Source organism: Lactuca virosa, chromosome 4, assembly GCF_052849685.1.
Source record: "Lactuca virosa cultivar CGN04683 chromosome 4, Lactuca_virosa_CGN04683_v6, whole genome shotgun sequence".
Classification (NCBI taxonomy): Eukaryota; Viridiplantae; Streptophyta; class Magnoliopsida; order Asterales; family Asteraceae; genus Lactuca; species Lactuca virosa.
This window is the reverse complement of record NC_136429.1, coordinates 335751982-335770417: the sequence shown is the minus strand read 5'-3', so window position 1 is coordinate 335770417 and position 18436 is coordinate 335751982. Positions and strand designations below refer to the sequence as shown.

At 37.9% G+C, this 18436-nt stretch overlaps 2 protein-coding genes and 1 long non-coding RNA gene across 4 annotated transcripts; 1 reads left to right on the top strand and 2 right to left on the bottom strand.

Moving 5' to 3' along the window:
* Positions 1 to 4540: 4540 nt before the first annotated feature.
* LOC145168934 (uncharacterized) lies at positions 4541 to 6973 on the bottom strand. The gene is made up of 3 exons (XR_013742188.1): positions 6647 to 6973; positions 5989 to 6069; positions 4541 to 4720 (listed from the first exon to the last, which is right to left on the bottom strand). It is a non-coding gene; the product is annotated as an uncharacterized LOC145168934 (long non-coding RNA).
* A 568-nt stretch (positions 6974 to 7541) lies between these two features.
* Positions 7542 to 10556, top strand: LOC145108577 (zinc finger BED domain-containing protein RICESLEEPER 2-like). Of its 2 annotated transcripts, none has more exons than XM_079045611.1 (3): positions 7542 to 7832; positions 8155 to 10158; positions 10334 to 10556. In XM_079045611.1, the coding sequence occupies exon 2, from the start codon at positions 8463 to 8465 to the stop codon at positions 9510 to 9512; it is 1050 nt and encodes a 349-aa protein (XP_078901737.1). In that variant the 5' UTR covers positions 7542 to 7832; positions 8155 to 8462; the 3' UTR covers positions 9513 to 10158; positions 10334 to 10556. The 2 variants fall into 2 exon arrangements, with proteins under 2 accessions (XP_078901737.1, XP_078901736.1); XM_079045610.1 differs by having other exon boundaries at positions 8074 to 10158.
* A 3902-nt stretch (positions 10557 to 14458) lies between these two features.
* On the bottom strand, positions 14459 to 16312 carry LOC145106157 (uncharacterized). Its single transcript, XM_079043183.1, has one exon. It carries the CDS (start codon positions 16310 to 16312, stop codon positions 14459 to 14461), a length of 1854 nt encoding a protein of 617 aa, XP_078899309.1.
* Between the last annotated feature and the right edge of the window lie 2124 nt (positions 16313 to 18436).

Genomic DNA, 18436 nt, shown 5'->3' with positions numbered 1-18436 from the left:
AAAAAATATAAAACAAATCTAAAAGAATAATAAACAAATAAATTAAAAAAGATAAACTTTAAAAACTAAAGGTTAGAAGTGTTTTCAAATTTTAAAACATTTTTAAAATTTCTTAAACAAACAAACAAATAAAAATATGTTTGGACAAAAAAAAAATACATACCGCAAAGATGTTCTTGAGTTCATGGAGATGTTATTGAGTGTTCTTGAGTTTCTGAAGATGTTCTTGACTATTTTTCTATTCCTCTTCCCTTTCAAAATGAATTTGTTGACCAAAAATTGATTGAGATCAAGTTTAGGCATTGGTTTCAGATAAGAAATCGATTCATATCAAGTTTAGGTTTAGGTTTCAAAGCAGAAATCGAATCAGGTGGTGGTGGTGAAGGTGTCACAACCAGCAAATTAGGGTTATGATTTCTATCTTTGTACAAGATAACTTATTTGTGTAACTTTGTAACCCTATGTTTAGTATAAATCAAACTTAAATGTTATTTAAGTTGTTCATCCAACATTTTGATTCAAGGCGAAACCACTTTGTGTAAACCTAAAACTCGATTCAATAAGCCAAAATTCATCATTTTGGGCCTTAGCCCAAGCTTTCTCGGCCTAAGCCCCTATTTGAGCCAAGACCCTCTTATTGGGCCTTAATGGGCCAATAATCTCTCAGATTGGTCCTTGTGGGCCGAAAACTCTCTTTTGGGTCCTAATGGGCCGAAAACTTTTATTTAACTTAGTTTTGGGTCGTAAGAACCTTATTGGGCCGTGAAAAATTATTTTTAGAGCATAAGGGGCCGAATGCCTTTATTAGGAAATATTTTGGGCCGAAAACCCTCTAATGGGCCTTTTTGGGCCAAAAGCCTTCACTTAGAGTCTCATTGGACCAAAGACCATTCTTTGGGCCCTAATGGGCCAAAAATATCCATTGGGACCTCTCACTTAACCGAAAATCTTTATTGGGCCTAATCCATTCTTTTGGGCCTATTATTGGACCGAAACCATTTTTGGGCCCGATCCAAACCCAAAAACTCGTGCAAACTGAAAATGCTAATGTGCCTAGGGTGTTATCGATTTCCCTTCAAACCCAAAAACCTTTTTCTCCCCTCTCCTTGGGTCGATCAGATTTAATTAAAAAAAAAGAAAAGAAAAGAAATGGAGGTTAATGCTAGTGACACCTCACAAATACACTTCATGCATCCAAGCTTATTGTCCACCAAATAACCATGGCATTCACATCACCTTTTAGAAGTCAAACCCTACTACTCCCCCCTCTCTTCCCTTCATCGGCCGAACCCCCGTCCCCTCTCCACTCTTTACTTCTAACTTACACTCTTATCTCTGTCACAACTAGCATTTTGGCTAGGAAACTCCGTCCTCATGTAAGCATAACTATTGTGAGACTTGTGCTAACACATTAAAAGTGTACTTTATGGTTCCTAATGGACCATGGAAAGATAGAGTGCAAATCTCTCCATGTAACTCAAATCTCTCCCAAATCTCTCCAAGTATGTAAAATCTCTCCCAAATCTCTCCAAGTATGTAAAATCTCTCCCAAATCTCTCCAAGTATATGAAATCTCTCCCAAATCTCTCCAAGTATGTGAAATCTCTCCTAAATCTCTCCAAGTATGTGAAATCTCTCCCAAATCTCTCCAAGTATGTGAAATCTCTCCCAAATCTCTCCAAGTATGTGAAATCTCTCCCAAATCTCTTTATGTACCTTCCTCAGTCGAAAACAGCCCAAAACCAAAGGAGAAAACCCAAAAGGACCCTCTTGGTCCGAAACCCTCTTAGTCCGGAACCCTCTTGGTCCGAAACCCTCTTAGTCCGGAATGCCCTAGTCACTTCAGAACTCCTTTTGCTTCGGACATTCTCGCTACTCCGGAAGATCTCGCAGGTGCCTTGTCTTCGGAATTTCTAGCCGGTCCGGACTGCTGGCTTCGCTCCTGAACTAGCGCCTGACTCCGGATCCGAGGGAAGTGCTCCGGAAATGAGCAAGCAACTTCGGAACTCGCCTAGTACCTTCGGAACCGCCCTTGTACCCACTTCGGAACCTCGCAGACTTAACCCTCCCTTCCGGAATTTGAGATATAGCTTCAGAATTCAACATATGACTCCAAAATTCACCTTTTGGCTCCGAATTTTGGACTATTTCGGGCCATTTCTTCATTTTCAGGCAATTTGACGTCGGGAATTCCTCAAAAATCGTATTTCCCTTAAACCTTTATTTTATGCCAAATTTGATTATTTAAATCATATTTACATAAAATAATATTTCAGATTTATAAATGTGTTATTTTCAATCAAGATAAGAATAGGATAAGGACAAGGAGGTTTGACTTTGTGATTTGATATAATTCCTATTCGCCATGCAAATCACAGTAACCAAGGCATTACCCACCATATAACAAAGCATGAACCATCAGATTTTCATGCACCTAAGTCTCCCACCTTTTCTTTTATCCTCTTAAAGCAACGTCTGTGGAGGAGTTTTAGATTTCCCCACTTCTATCACTCTCTCATATTCTCTCAAAAACTCATCTCAAAAGCAAGAACAAGAGCTGGTTGAAAGCTAAATTTCTCAACTCCTCTCTAGAGTTTTTAAGTAAGTTCCTCCACTCATCTAACATTTTATGTAATTTTCAAAATAAATCCATATTATTTTACTCATAATAATATGTGATAATCAACCGTAGGACAACATTCTTCCCAGAGGAGTTCCTCATCTCAGCTAAAGTCTGGGCTTGAGATCTTCACTCCATCACTCCAAACAACTCCTCAACCAACTCAAGGTGAGCTTCACACCCCTACTTTTTCGAGATTTCTATTGTTTTTGGGGGAGAATACAAGTCAAATTCTTGTGTAAATCATGATCTATTTGCTTTTTGTGTATGCATGCCATCTTACATGTGCTTAAGTATGAAAACCCTTATAAATAGTCCAAAAACTCGAGATTTTGGTTAAGTCTCAAGAGTTTGGATTATATCTCACAAATCACGTTTTGAAACAAGAACTAGTATGTTACTAAGTATAAGTCACGAATTTTTATAACAACAACTATAAGGTTTTGCTACAAGATTTTCTTAAACAAATTGTGGGACAAAAATATTTTGAAAGTGATTAAATTATGGAAATAATAATATTTTGAATCACTTTTAGCTAAGCATAAATACAAGGGTTACCTTGGAACAATACGTCATACTCATGACTTTTTATCAGATCAACCAAACTATTTGTGATTATTTATAAATATTTAATATAAATAATTTTATCAAGAAAAGTATACGAAAACAGAGTTTTCATGACAAAATAATTTGCATGTCATAAACTGCTGTCGTAAAACCTTCAAGAACATAAGTAATGTTCTAGATGTCATAAAACAGAAAATGCATGTCATAACCTGCAGTTATAAATTTACACAAATTATAACTTGACACTTTTTCTCTTGACTAATATGGGCCTGCGCCGACAATATATAGAAAGGAAAGACCTTTTTTGCAAATTCCGATAATGTTGGGTCATTTTGATAAACGTTCAAAATGGCTTATTTCTTAATAAACGAAACGGAACAAACACGAGCACCCAGTTAACAAGCACAATAAACGATATGGAACGAGAACGATATTTCTATTCAATGAGTACGAACTTCATTATTTATCTAACAAATAACGGATCTCAATCGATTGCTCAAAAGGTTGTTAATATTCTAGTAAGACAAATCTCAAAAGTACCTAAATATAAAAAATATTAGTGTACGTCTAAAGTCCTGTAAGGAGTTATAGCCAGAGTCTCCTGGAGGGAGAGCGGGGTTTTTATATAGATCTATACGGGGTTGACACCCCACACCTTCGCTGTTCGCTATAGCTAGACAGGCCAGTCTAGGGTGACAAATGTCTTTTCCAAAACAAGGGCGCCTGAGAAACGCCAAAACAGGCTTCCGAAGGAAAGCCAACCATATTTCTCACTCCTTTCCACCTTCTTTCTGTCACTACTTTCTCTCTCTAGCCCCCAACCCCCCCCCCCCCAAAGCTTAGGAGAACCCCCTAGCACCCGAAGGAAGCCCCGAGGCTCCCGAAGGTTCCGAGAAAAGAGCTTTTCGGCTCGGAAACGCTGCTCCAGCGAAGCCCGATTTTTAATAAAAAAAATCTGTTGTAAGTGAGATACGCCTACCATACTTTAAATATAGCTTATATTTAAATATAATATCGTTATTATGAACTTATAAATAAGATTTATCAGTGATTCAAAGTCGTTATACTGATTGATCTACTTACGGGAATGATTTCTAGGTTGTGATTTAGTGAGGTGTTTAAAGTGGGATTTCCAAACAGTATACTTCGTATACCAAACGAACCCTACCTCCGATATGATCCTACCTGGTTGTTCCTTACTTGATAGATCATGAAGTAGACTCTGATTAATGATGAATCTAGACTAATAATTAGTCGCTGTCACACCCCCGACCGAGGCGGCGGAACATGCCGGGCTGTGTGACTAAGTTCATGGATCACAGATAAATTGAATACACATCACAAGTACAACAATAAACAAAACATCATTTCATTACATATTTATGTTTTCATACAAGGTTCTTACAGATAGTAATAAAATAATAATACGAGTTTGCCTTAACAGTTAGACATAACAGTTCAAAAGTAGAAAATTAAAGTACTTGCGAGCCATGTTTTCCATCGTCTAAGTGTGCCCGAAATTTCACTGATTTCCTGAGAATACATGTATTTTGAAAGTCAACACGAGGTTGGTGAGAGTCACAGGTTTTCTGCTAGCCGCAGTAATAATACTTTCAAAGTCAAAAAGTATTTTTCTTGTATAACAATAGTTGAAACAATGCTTGTCATGAGTCTTTAAAAGCCAAAAAGTATTTTTATAAATAAATCCATGCTTTTAAAGAAAATGTGTTTGTAATAACTTCATGAAAGTTTAAATATATCCATTGTATAAGTAACCACTATACTTAAAAACAGTTCTGAAAGCAACCAAACCTATGGTTGTAGTGAAAAAGTGAGAGAGATTCGTGTTAATGTTTTTAGTGAGTTCTATAATCGAGCTATGGACGAAAAGTACCCCTCCCTACGACGCTTCATTGGACGTCGTAGTAACGATCGTAGACACATATCACCTGCTACGATTGATCAGTCGATGGTTGTAGCTAGCAACCGCAGGTGGGGTTGTCGACCCCATATAGATCTATACATATATATGTACCTCGCTCCGAAGATTAACGATTATAGCAGTGTGGGGCAGGCTAAGTGATTAAACTCAGCTGATGAATAGTAGCGTCTCACTCAAAAACCATTAACGAAAAGTTTGTGAATAACTCTCAGCCCTAACTTAATTATAGTTAAGTACCGGGCATAATGAATTTCGTAGTATAACATTTGTAAAAGCCGAGTATGGTTGATGTATTTATAAAAGTATAAATTACTCGCTTTTATAGAGATATGTATTTCAACATAACGATCTTGTATAAGTGTGTAAAGCCTTTTGTATAAAAGTATTCATGGGTGTAGTCTTTGAAACTTTTAAATACTGTAAACCGGTAGTATGCATATCATATAAGACTAAAAATAAATGTTTCAAATTAATGAACATGTGTACATGTATAAACTTTATGCATATAAACATATAAATATACATGCATAGTAATATCTTGAACCATTGAAATACTACACAGTTTCATAACGTACTTGTTATAATATAAAAATCATAAAACTTTGTATCGTGTAGTATTTGTTGTATGAAATGGTTATTTCACGATAAAATAATCATAACATGTATACGAAAAGTTTTTACTAGTTTATTTTTAACAATATGGTAAATTGTTACATAATAATATTTTTATAAACTATGTTTATTGTATTTTCGTATAAAAGATAATATATTTGTATAAACAAAACATATAGGCACATGTATTCCCCCCCCCCCCCCCCCGAAATAATTAAAATACTGAAAAGGGGCCGTAAGCACTCACCTTATCGAGTGGTTAACGAGTAGTTCTGAAGACCATAATGTATTGCCGAGAGGTCGTGATCTCCGGGATTAGTTCGATTTCCTAGAAATTTCGATATATATTAATATTTGGACGTGATTAGGTATTATAACAATTTCTTGAATAATTTCCTAAGTTTTCCCAATTTAAAATTTATTAAAATAATTATTTTAAATAAATTTTAAAATTTAATTTATTATTTTTCCGCAAGTATTTAAATAACCCAAAATTAATTTAAACTTGAAATCAAATTTAAAATTTCTAAAATATACGTATAAACATTATTCATTTAATTTTGTATTTAAAGTTGGATTTGTTTTGAAAAGATTTGTCCAGTTTAAGGTAGGTTTTAAACATTTTAATAAAACTTTCATGATTTAGAACTTGATTTGAAATAATTCTAGATAGGGAGGGACTAATAATAGACAATTGCAAAGTTGAGGGATCATATCTATTTAAATGGAATGCATGTTTGTACGGTATCCATCTTTTACAGAGGAGGTTAACACCTCCTGTGTTCATTCGAAGCCCATGTATAATCAAAAAAATGCTACGGATAATCTTATGTTTCTTCGGTTGTTTATTATGATCGACGATGGGAAGAAAATAAATATGCAAGAGGGTGACGATAGGGACTTACAGTGGCAGCAACACAACAACACAACAGCCGGTGGTGGCTGGTGGTCCTTCGTGACGATGAAAGGAGGCCGGCAGCCTCCTGCTGCCGGTTTTCTTTGTTTTCTGGTGAAGATGAAGACAAAGAGGGGATGGAAGGAGGGTGGAGAAGACTTTTGCAAACGGCAGGACAGCAACAGGTGTGATGTTGGTTTAAGAGAGGTAGTAGTGGGGTGGTGCAGTGGAGGTTGGTGATGGCCGGCAGCCTCCTGCTGCCAGTTTCTTCTTACTTTCCTTGGCAGGAGTGGTGAGGGGGGAAGAGAGAGAGAGATAAAGAGAAGAGTGGCTGTGTTTTTTTTTTTTTTTGGTGTGAATAAGAGGCTATCAAGGCCTCATATTTATACTTGAAGTGTATATACACATACAAGTGTTGGGCATACTTCCACCTAGGCATGTACTCTTTTGGGTCGGACTGACAAATATATACCACGGAGAACCAACCAATATGTTACCAACCGAACCAATAAAAATGGTAGTCAATATGTTTGGCCGGTAATACCGTACCAATTAAGTAGTCTTGGTATGGTAGCGGTATAAGGTTTTGTATACAACGGTTGTACCATACCAACCAATATATATATATATATATATATATATATATATATATATATATATATATATATATATATATAAAGTCTTTGGAATTACGAATACACTTGAGAATTGACAATTCTTTTTATACTTATTAATCTATTATATTTTGAGCACGAGATTGGCAATTCCTATTTTACCTATATTTTTTAATACCAAAAAGGCAAAAACCAACGTGATACTAAAAGAGTTGGATTAAAGGAAGGATTAAATGAGTATTAAAAGAAGCGACGACCATTAAGTCAATTTTATCTTACATTCACGTTTAGGTTAGTTTCTCACCCTCTCGTTCCCCCTTCACAGACCAAATTTCATATTCTCCTAATTCTTCTCTAATCGGCAATTACAAACCCTCTCGTTCCCACTTCACAGACCAAATTTCCCATTCTCCTAAATTCTTCTCTAAACGGAAATTACAAGTTGTCAATCAACAATGGCTGCTTCTAGGCTACTCAGTTGTTGAGTGTTGTCCACCGGCCATCGCCGCCACCCCCATTGGCTCCATACACATCCCCTAATCGATGATTGAGGTTTGGTCTAACGTCTTCTGAATATTGCAGGTTAGTTTTCTTTCACAAGTTCACTTCCCATTCCCTATCTCTGGTTATTTGTCTTTCAATGTTTCCTTCCCCATTAACGATTTCTCTTACAGTGGGCTATAATTTCGTATTTATCTTTATGTTTGTGTGTAAATCGTTTATTCCATTAGGTATTTTGTTTTTGTGTGGAATGGTTTTTATCTTTGTGATTTTGTGTTAAGCGTTTCTACTCTTAGATAATTTGTGTTTTGTTTATATCCAGTTTATCATTGGTCTATGGAACCACAAGGTGTGCAAGGTGATAGTGAGGGTTGTATGCCATCTCTAACATCATCAATTACAGGTTCCAGAAAACGAAAGGAGCCTGCTAACAAAAGTCGTTTGTGGCAATTTTTCACAAGGTGTGTGATTGAAGGTTCAGATGTAATAGATCCAACTTGGTGCAAATGTAACACTTGTGATGAAAGAGTATTGTGTGATCAACAAAAGAACGAGACTAGCTCAATGTGGGCACATACTCGGAAATGTACTAAACACCCATTGCATGTAAACATTGATCCCACACAATCTAAGTTGTGAAAAGATAATATCAGTGGAGCAACGGGATACCACAAATACAATAAGAAGAGGTGTGATGAGAGGTGTATTGATATGATTATCATAGATGAACTTCCATTCAGGTGTGTGGAGAAGGTTGGATTTAAAGCATTATGCAAAGAGTTGGAACCTAATTGGACTCCACCAGACAGGAAACAAGTTGCTAAGGGTGTGTTGGATAAGTACAATTTGGAGAAGAAGCTTTTGTTAAGTGAACTAAAGGCAAGTGGTACGCGAGTTTCTATCACTACCGACACTTGGACATCTATACAAATTATTAACTACATGGTTTTAACTGCTCATTTTTTGGACACGGACTGGAAGCTGCACAAAAGGATAATTAATTTATGTAATATTACTAGTCATAAAGGTGATGATATTGGGAGGGCAATAGAGCAATGTTTGAGGCAGTGGGAGATTACCAAAGTGTTTACGATAACAGTAGATAATGCAAGTGTTAATGATGTGGTTGTGGCGTACATGAAAAGAAGATTTACCGGTTACAAGACACTAATGTTTGATGGGGACTTTTTGCATTTAAGATGTGCATGCCACATCATTAACTTGATAGTGAAGGATGGTTTGAAGGAGTTAGAAGGTGGGGTTGCAGCAATATGGAACTGTGTGAAGTATGTTAGGAGTTCATCACAAAGACCGGACAATTTTAGGGAGTTTGCTGTTTTGGAACAAGGCAAGGCAAATGCTAATGTTCCATTAGATGTTGTCACTAGATGGAATAGCACATATCTTATGCTTGAAGCTGCACTTAAATATGAGGCTACTTTTAAAAGAATGGTTGATGAGAATTGTGCATTCAAGAGTTATTTTCAAGAAAAAGACAAAGCTGGGAAGGTAAGGGTTGGACCCCCATCTGATGATGATTGGAGGAATGTAGAAGCCTTTTGTGTGTTTCTAAAGAAGTTATGTGAAGCTACTTTGAGACTTAGTGCATGGAAATCAGTCACTTCTAATATATTGTTTGTGGAAATGATTACTTTGCAGATCGAATCCGATAAGGCAATGCTTTCAGAAGATCCTGTTATGAAGAGGGTTGCAACTTCTATGAAATCAAAGTTTAACAAGTATTGGGGAACTTTTGAGTAAATTAATAAGATAGTCATGATTGCTAATGTTCTTGATCCGAGATACAAGTTGCAATCGGCAAAAATAGCTTTGAATAAGGTTAAGGCAAGTAATCTATTAATTGAGTCGATAGAAGGGGACTTAAAGAGAATATTGATGAAGATGTATGATCAATATAAGGAGGTTGAGAGCAGGGGGCATGAACACCATTATCACTCTGTTGTTGAAGATTTAGGAGTAGATGATGATGAATTAGATGGACTTGATGAAATCAGCAAGGAGATAGCAAAAGAAAGGATGTCACAGCAATCACAATGCATAATGAATGAGGTTGACCAATACTTATCTGATAGGTATATCAACATTCTTGCTAAGAATTTTGAAATTCAGAAGTGGTGGAAAGGTAATGAATCAACATATCCAATTCTATCAAAGTTAGCTAAAGATATATTCGTTGTACCTTGCTCAACAGTAGCTTCAGAGAATGCATTTAGTTTAGGTTCATGAGTGGTGGATCCATTCAGAGCTTCATTGACACCAAAAACAGTTGAAGCCCTTGTTTGTACATCTGATTGGTTACGCGCCTCTCCTGTTAACTTCAGCTTATACGAAGATCCAAATGAGGATGCCTTGAAGATTTACTATGAATTAGAAGAACTTGAGAAAGGTAAGTTTCTATCTATATTATTCTTAGGTAGTGTTTCTTTTTTCATTGTGGAGTATTTTTTGTAATTGTTTTTTTCCTGTTGAGTATTTACTGATACATGAAATAAAAAATGAAAACTAAAAACAATTAACTTACCACTTAGTTAATATCTCCTTTTTTGTTACTTTCTTTGTAGATAATGTTTACAATCAAGGGGGTGAGGCAGCTGGGAACGCTACAAGCTAGTATATAACAACACAAATGGTTGAATGCAGTTGCTTTATTTTGTAGATATTGTGTATAAAGTATAAACAATAACAAATCCCATGGCAGTTTTTTGCTTATTTTGTTTCTGAGTTTGGAAAACTTTATAACCGTTGGGTAGTTATTATAATGTAAATCCTTATATATCTTATCAAGTCTAAAACTCATCAAATATATAGTTGTTAAAATTTTTGGTACATACCAATACCAATATGTACCAACCAAATTTGTTGGTAGCCAAGTAAGTTGGTACCAAGTATACTTGGTACGGTACTGGTAATCAAATTCTTCAGCCAACTACAGTTGGTACGGTACATGGTTTGGAGGAAAAAAACTTGGTACCGTACCAATTCCACCCCTACTGTTGGGATGACTTGCACACAAGGAGGGATAGGGGAGCAGATTTGTCACGTGGGAATAGGCAAGAAAAATCTGGTCATCCAAGTTCTTGGGTCTTAGGTGGGTCCCACATAGGGTTTTATCTTATTAAATGTCCAAAACACACAAGACCGGGTGTACTGAGATCCGTGCATCGAGAATTATTATTATTATTATTATTATTATTATTATTATTATTATTCGAGAATACCGATAGATAGATTATAATTCAAGGATTTCAGAACATCAAATGGATAAATTTTTGGAGTTACGGATCTCCGTAAAATTGCGTTTGAAGTTTCGCGTCTTAATGGCTCGCGGTGTCCGTTTTCGTGACTTTTGTAAATATTTTTGTAAAAATTATTTCGAGTGTGAAATTAAATAATATATTATATCCTGAGTCCAAAAACGCTCTCGGAATCCCCGTCGGCAAAGCATAAGTGCTTCAACGGTTCGATTCGGTTTTACGCGATTAAAGAAAAACAGTGTTTTACTATCTGTTTTCTTAAAACGGTCGTATCTTTTGCATACGAACTCCGTTTTTGACGATCTTTATATTTTCGGAAACAGGGGAACATGTACCATCATATTTTAATGTTGGTTTTGCTCAAAACTGATTAATGCTAAATTTCAGTTTTCAGACGCATTAATCAGCGATGTAGTTGGGCGGTTTGATTCGGTTACCAGTTTACACGTTTGGGCATAAAAAATATCATCAGATATTATATACTAATTGAACTTAACTCATTTATATTTCATTAGATGTACTTAAAACTGAATGAGTTAAACTAAAAATAAATTTGCCGTAATTTAGTCGTTTGAAATCTATGCCCTAAATTTCGGGATGTCACATTACCTCCCCGTTAAGGGAATTTCGTCCCGAAATTATTACATTCTTGACTACTTTATACTAGTAGTTAGTTGTTTCACTAGTGGAGGGGGCATCGTAGAATAAGTGTGGGTACTTTTTCTTCATTTGGTCCTCGCGTTCCCAAGTAAACTCCGGACCTCTATGAGAGTTCCATCTGACTTTTACTATAGGTATGCGGTTTTGTTTGAGTCTTTTAATTTCCCGATCCATAATCTCCACTGGTTCCTCCATGAAGTGAAGCTTTGTGTTGACCTGAATTTCATCGAGTGGTACGACCAAGTTTTCATTGGCTAGGCACTTTTTGAGATTACACACGTGGAAGGTATCGTGAACCTTGTTGAGCTCTTGAGGTAGCTTGAGCTTATAAGCTACCGGACCAACCCTTGCTAGGATCTCGAAGGGTCCGATGTAACGTGGGTTTAGCTTTCCCCTTTTTCCGAATCTAATGACACCCTTCCACGGGGCAACTTTTAGTAGGACTCGGTCTCCTACTTTGAATTCCAATGGTTTGCGTCTGTTGTCGGCATAGCTCTTCTGCCGACTACGTGCGGCTTTTAGCCATTCTTTTATCTGAACAATCTTTTCTATTGTCTCCTGAATGATTTCAGGTCTAGTGAATAGTGTATCCCCAATATGTTTTCCTGCTAGTTGGGTATCTCCAAGTTCTGCCCAACATAATGATGAACGCCATTTGCGCCCATACAAGGCCTTGAATGGAGCGGCCTTTATACTAGTGTGATAGCTGTTGTTGTAAGAGAACTCAACTAATGGCAAGTGAGTATCCCATGCGTTACCAAAGTCTATCACACAAGCGCGAAGCATATCTTCCAGAGTTTGTATTGTCCTTTCGCTCTGGCCATCCGTTTGAGGATGATATGTTGTACTCATGTCGAGTTTTGTGCCTAGGGACCTTTGTAGTGATTGCCAAAATCTGGAAGTGAATCTACTATCTCGGTCCGAGATGATAGATATTGGCACACTGTGTATTCTGACTATCTCCTTGAGATAAGTTCTGGTGAGTTTTTCCATCTTATCAGTTTCCTTGATGGCTAAGAAGTAAGCGGACTTGGTCAAACGGTCAACCACTACCCATATGGTATCGTAACCGCTTGATGTCTTGGGCAACTTTGTTATAAAGTCCATTGTTATTTGTTCCCACTTCCATTCTAGAATTGATGGTTGTTGTAGCAGGCCAGACGGCTTCTGGTACTCCGCCTTGACCTTGGAGGAGGTCAAACACTTACCGACATAGGTGGCAATTTCTGCCTTCATATTGGGCCACCAATAATGCTTCTTGAGATCGAGATACATCTTATCTGATCCTGGATGGATTGAGTATCTTGATTTGTGGCCTTCGTCTAGAACCAAACTCCTGAATTCTCCAAACCTTGGAGCCCAGATTCGGTTCATGAAGTATCGCGTTCTGTCTTCCCTGAGGTCGAACTGTTTGTCCATACCCCGTAGGTTTTCTTCTGCGACATTCTCAGGTTTGAGTACTTCTATTTGAGTATCACGAATTTGGGTAGTGAGGTTTGAATGGATGGTTAGAGTTAGAGCCTTTACACGAAGAGGTTTCACTCTTTCTTTCCTGCTTAAAGCATCTGCCACGACATTTGCTTTACCGGGATGATAACAAATTTCGCATTCATAATCATTTAGTAACTCGACCCATCTTCGTTGTCTCATATTGAGATATTTTTGATCAAAGATGTGTTGGAGGCTCTTGTGATCGGTGAAAATGACACACTTGGTTCCATAAAGGTAGTGCATCCATATCTTCAAGGCAAACACTACAGCTCCCAACTCTAGATCATGGGTAGTGTAGTTCGTCTCGTTTGGCTTCAGTTGTCGGGATGCATATGCAATAACCTTATTCCTCTGCATCAGTACGCACCCTAACCCTTGACGTGAGGCATCACAGTATACTACAAAGTCTTCTGTTCCCTCGGGAAGAGACAAAATCGGTGCACTGCATAACAATTGCTTCAATTTTCGAAAGGCAGACTCTTGACTGTCTCCCCAGTCGAACTTTTTGTCTTTCTGGGTTAGTGCGGTGAGAGGTTTGGCTATTTTGGAGAAGTTCTCGATAAATCTCCGATAATAGCCTGCAAGCCCTAAGAATTGGCGTACTTCGGTTGGTGTTGTTGGTGCTTTCCAATTCTTGACAGCTTCGATCTTCGCGGGATCGACATGAATCCCTTTACTGCTGACCACATGACCGAGGAAATGAACTTCGTTAATCCAGAACTCACACTTAGAAAACTTTGCATAAAGTTTTTCTTTTCTTAATAGTTCTAGAATTAAACGCAAGTGTTGGCCATGTTCTTCCTTGGTTCGTGAGTATATTAATATGTCATCGATGAAGACAATCACGAATTTGTCCAAGTAGGGTTTACACACCTGATTCATAAGGTCCATGAATACGGTAGGTGTGTTGGTCAGTCCAAATGGCATCACTAGAAACTCATAGTGACCGTATCTGGTTCGGAATGCCATCTTTGGAATATCTGCTTCTTGAACTCTAAGTTGATGATAGCCTGATCGTAGGTCGATCTTCGAGTAGTAGCAGGATCCTTGTAATTGGTCGAACAGGTCATCGATGCTCGGGAGTGGATACCGGTTTTTGATAGTGAGCTTGTTCAACTCTCGATAGTCGATGCACATCCTGAACGAACCATCCTTCTTTTTGACAAACAATATCGGGGCTCCCCATGGAGAGAAGCTTGGCCGAATAAAGCCTTTGTCGAGAAGTTCTTGAAGTTGACTGGATAGTTCTCGCATTTCCGATGGAGCTAGGCGATAATGAGATCATGCCACGGGTGTTGCACCCAGGATAAGGTCGATTCGAAATTCAACCTGCCTGATAGGAGGTACTCCAGGTAGGTCTTCTGGAAATACGTCCGAGTAGTCGCACACTTGTGGTATGTCTTTGATTTCCTTACCCTTGCCTTGCGTATCCACCACGTGGGCTAAGAAAGCGTAGCATTTCTTTTGCAAATACTTCATTGCCTTCATGCAAGTAATGACTCTTAGGTTTTTCCCTGACTTATCTCCGTAAATTACAAGGGTTTCATTGTTTGGTAAGGGTAGTCGTACAGCTTTTACGTAACATAGAATCTCCGCTCGATGGGCTGATAACCAATCCATTCCGATGATTACATCGAAACTTCCAATGGTTATGGGCATTAAGTCGACAGGGAACACGTGATTATTAAGGGTGAGAAGGCAGTTTGTAAGTATTTCTAAGGTGCTTTCTATTTGACCATTGGCTACTTCTACCGTGTAAGCATTATTGAGTTTGCATGATTCATGATTTATCATTTTTCTAAACTGGTGGGAAATAAAGCTCTTATCGGCACCAATGTCAAATAATACGGAAGCATAAATATTGTCGATAGGAAACGTACCAGTAACCACAGTTGGTTCCTGGCGTGCGTCTCCCGCACCTATCACAAATGCCCTTCCTTGACCACCCTGACTCTTCAGCTTAGGACAATCTTTCCTTAAATGTCCCGGTTGGTTGCACTCGAAGCAGGTTCGACCTTCTTTTGCGGTAGTATTTGAGGCTGTGTTGTTTGGGTTCTTTTTGCAAAATCTGGCGGTATGACCCCTTAATTTGCAGCTGCTATAGATCATGTAGTCTCCAACATGATGATAGTTGCACTTAGGGCAGCGAGGTATAGCTCCAGCGTAGGGCTTTGCTGGAGTGGGAGTGGTTGTGACTGCAGCATACACTGTTATAGGATTTGGGTTTGGCTTACGGTGCTTGAAGTTCCCTTTCGGCTTCCCATGGAACTTTCTCTTAGAATTCCCAGTTTGGTTCTTTTCTTTTGCGGGGGCCATGGTGCCTCGTCGGATACATTGTTCAGTCAACTCATAAGCCAGTTGCTTGGCGCTGTCAAAAGTGGAGGGTCTGGATGCAGTAACCAGACCTTGGACGGGCGATGCTAATCCCCAAATGTATCTCTCCGTCTTTTTGTCTTCTGAAGGCACCATTCCAGGACAAAGGGTTGCAAGGTCTTCGAATCGGGAGGTATAAGAAGCTACCTCTGATCCTTGCATAGTTAGATTCCAGAGTTCTTGTTCTAGTGCCTGAATCTCCTGCCGTGGGCAATACACCTTAGTCATCATTAGTTTCAGCTGTTCCCATCCCATGGCATAGGCTTCCGCAATTCCCACGGTCTTGGCATGGTTGTTCCACCAATTTAAGGCAACATCCATCAGTGTGCAGGTAGCGTACTTAACCCTGCAGTCATCGGGGCAAGAGCTGATGTGAAAGACAGCTTCAATCTTTTCTATCCATCGGGACAGACCAACAGCTCCTTCAGTTCCGTAGAAGGGTTGGGGTTTACAACCCATGAATTCTTTGTAAGAGCAGTGCCTCAGATTGTTTTGGGTAACTACAGGAGTACCACTTCCACTATTTCCAGTATTCCTGTTTCTAGCAGCCTCATAAGTTGCCAAGGCCGTAGCAATCCCTTGTGCAAGCATGTTTTGCATCATAGTGGGATCCATCCGGAAATTTTGGTGGTTATTTGTCGCGCTTGGGGCTTCTTCAGGGTCTGGAGTTTCTTCTGTTGTTTGAGTTATCTCTGGAGCACTTCTCCTGTTAGTTTGGGGAGTCGGTGGTGGACGAACTCGTGGTTCTTTTCGTCGAGGCATTGTCCTAAACGTTTAGAAAAGACACACTTAAGTTGTTCGTACTACTTAATTATAACAAGAATGTAAAATTTTTATTGCATTTATTCCTATAATCCCATAGATTCCAAGTCTTAGAGTGCGACTGAATCCTGAAATCCTACCGATTTTCCAATGACAGGGGGAAAGGTGATTGGTTTAGAAATCCTCTAGATTTCCAAATGATAGAAGGGGATCTTAATTGCTAATGATTTTGAAATTTATTAGTGTTTTAAAATGTATATTAAGATTCTAAGGTACTAGGTTGTTGCAGCGAATCTGGAGAACATTCTTCAATCTCTAAAACGCTCAACTGTTGTAGTCTGTCAAACTCCTTGCTCAAGGTTGGTTGTGCACCGGCCCGACCATAAATAACATAGGCGCGCGTTCCTGGTTTATTTGTGGTATGGCTTATGTACGGTACTAACCTTTAATTGAGGCGTTTGACCTAAAGGGTTGAGTTGGTAGTTTTAGTTGAAGGGATGTTTAGAATTTTTATTAAGTGTTCTCATCGCGGGTCAGAGTATATATATAAACTCTTATATATTAAGGTTGGTGGGGTTTATAGTATTATTAATCTTTGTTTTGTACTTCCCAACTACCGTACCGTAAGTAGTCGAGAAGTAGTTTTATTATTAATAATACTTTTATTAGAAACTAGTTGCTATAGTTGTATTCCTCTTTCGAGGATACGAGTTCTCTATAGCCAATTTAGCTCTGATACCAATCTGTCACACCTCCGGCCGAGGCGGCGGAACATGTCGGGCTGTGTGACTAAGTTCATGGATCACAGATAAATTGAATATACATCACAAGTACAACAATAAACAAAACAGCATTTCATTACATATTTATGTTTTCATACAAGGTTCTTACAGATATTAATAAAATAATAATACAAGTTTGCCTTAACAATTAGGCATAACAGTTCAAAAGTAGAAAATTAAAGTACTTGCGAGCCATGTTTTCCATCGTCTGAGTGTGCCCGAAATTTCATTGATTTCCTGAGAATACATGTATTTTGAAAGTCAACACGAGGTTGGTGAGAGTCACAGGTTTTCTGCTAGCCGCAGTAATAATACTTTCAAAGTCAAAAAGTATTTTTCTTGTATAACAATAGTTGAAACAATGCTTGTCATGAGTCTTTAAAAGCCAAAAAGTATTTTTATAAATAAATCCATGCTTTTAAAGAAAATGTGTTTGTAATAACTTCATGAAAGTTTAAATATATCCATTGTATAAGTAACCACTATACTTAAAAACAGTTCTGAAAGCAACCAAACCTATGGTTGTAGTGAAAAAGTGAGAGAGATTCGTGTTAATGTTTTTAGTGAGTTCTATAATCGAGCTATGGACGAAAAGTACCCCTCCCTACGACGCTTCATTGGACGTCGTAGTAACGATCGTAGACACATATCACCTGCTACGATTGATCAGTCGATGGTTCTAGCTAGCAACCGCAGGTGGGGTTGTCGACCCCATATAGATCTATACATATATATGTACCTCGCTCCGAAGATTAACGATTATAGCAGTGTGGGGCAGGCTAAGTGATTAAACTCAGCTGATGAATAGTAGCGTCTCACTCAAAAACCATTAACGAAAAGTTTGTGAATAACTCTCAGCCCTAACTTAATTATAGTTAAGTACCGGGCATAATGAATTTCGTAGTATAACATTTGTAAAAGCCGAGTATGGTTGATGTATTTATAAAAGTATAAATTACTCGCTTTTATAGAGATATGTATTTCAACATAACGATCTTGTATAAGTGTGTAAAGCCTTTTGTATAAAAGTATTCATGGGTGTAGTCTTTGAAACTTTTAAATACTGTAAACCGGTAGTATGCATATCATATAAGACTAAAAATAAATGTTTCAAATTAATGAACATGTGTACATGTATAAACTTTATGCATATAAACATATAAATATACATGCATAGTAATATCTTGAACCATTGAAATACTACACAGTTTCATAACGAGTAGTTCTGAAGACCAGAATGTATTGTCGAGAGGTTGTGATCTCCGGGATTAGTTCGATTTCCTAGAAATTTCGATATATATTAATATTTGGACGTGATTAGGTATTATAACAATTTCTTGAA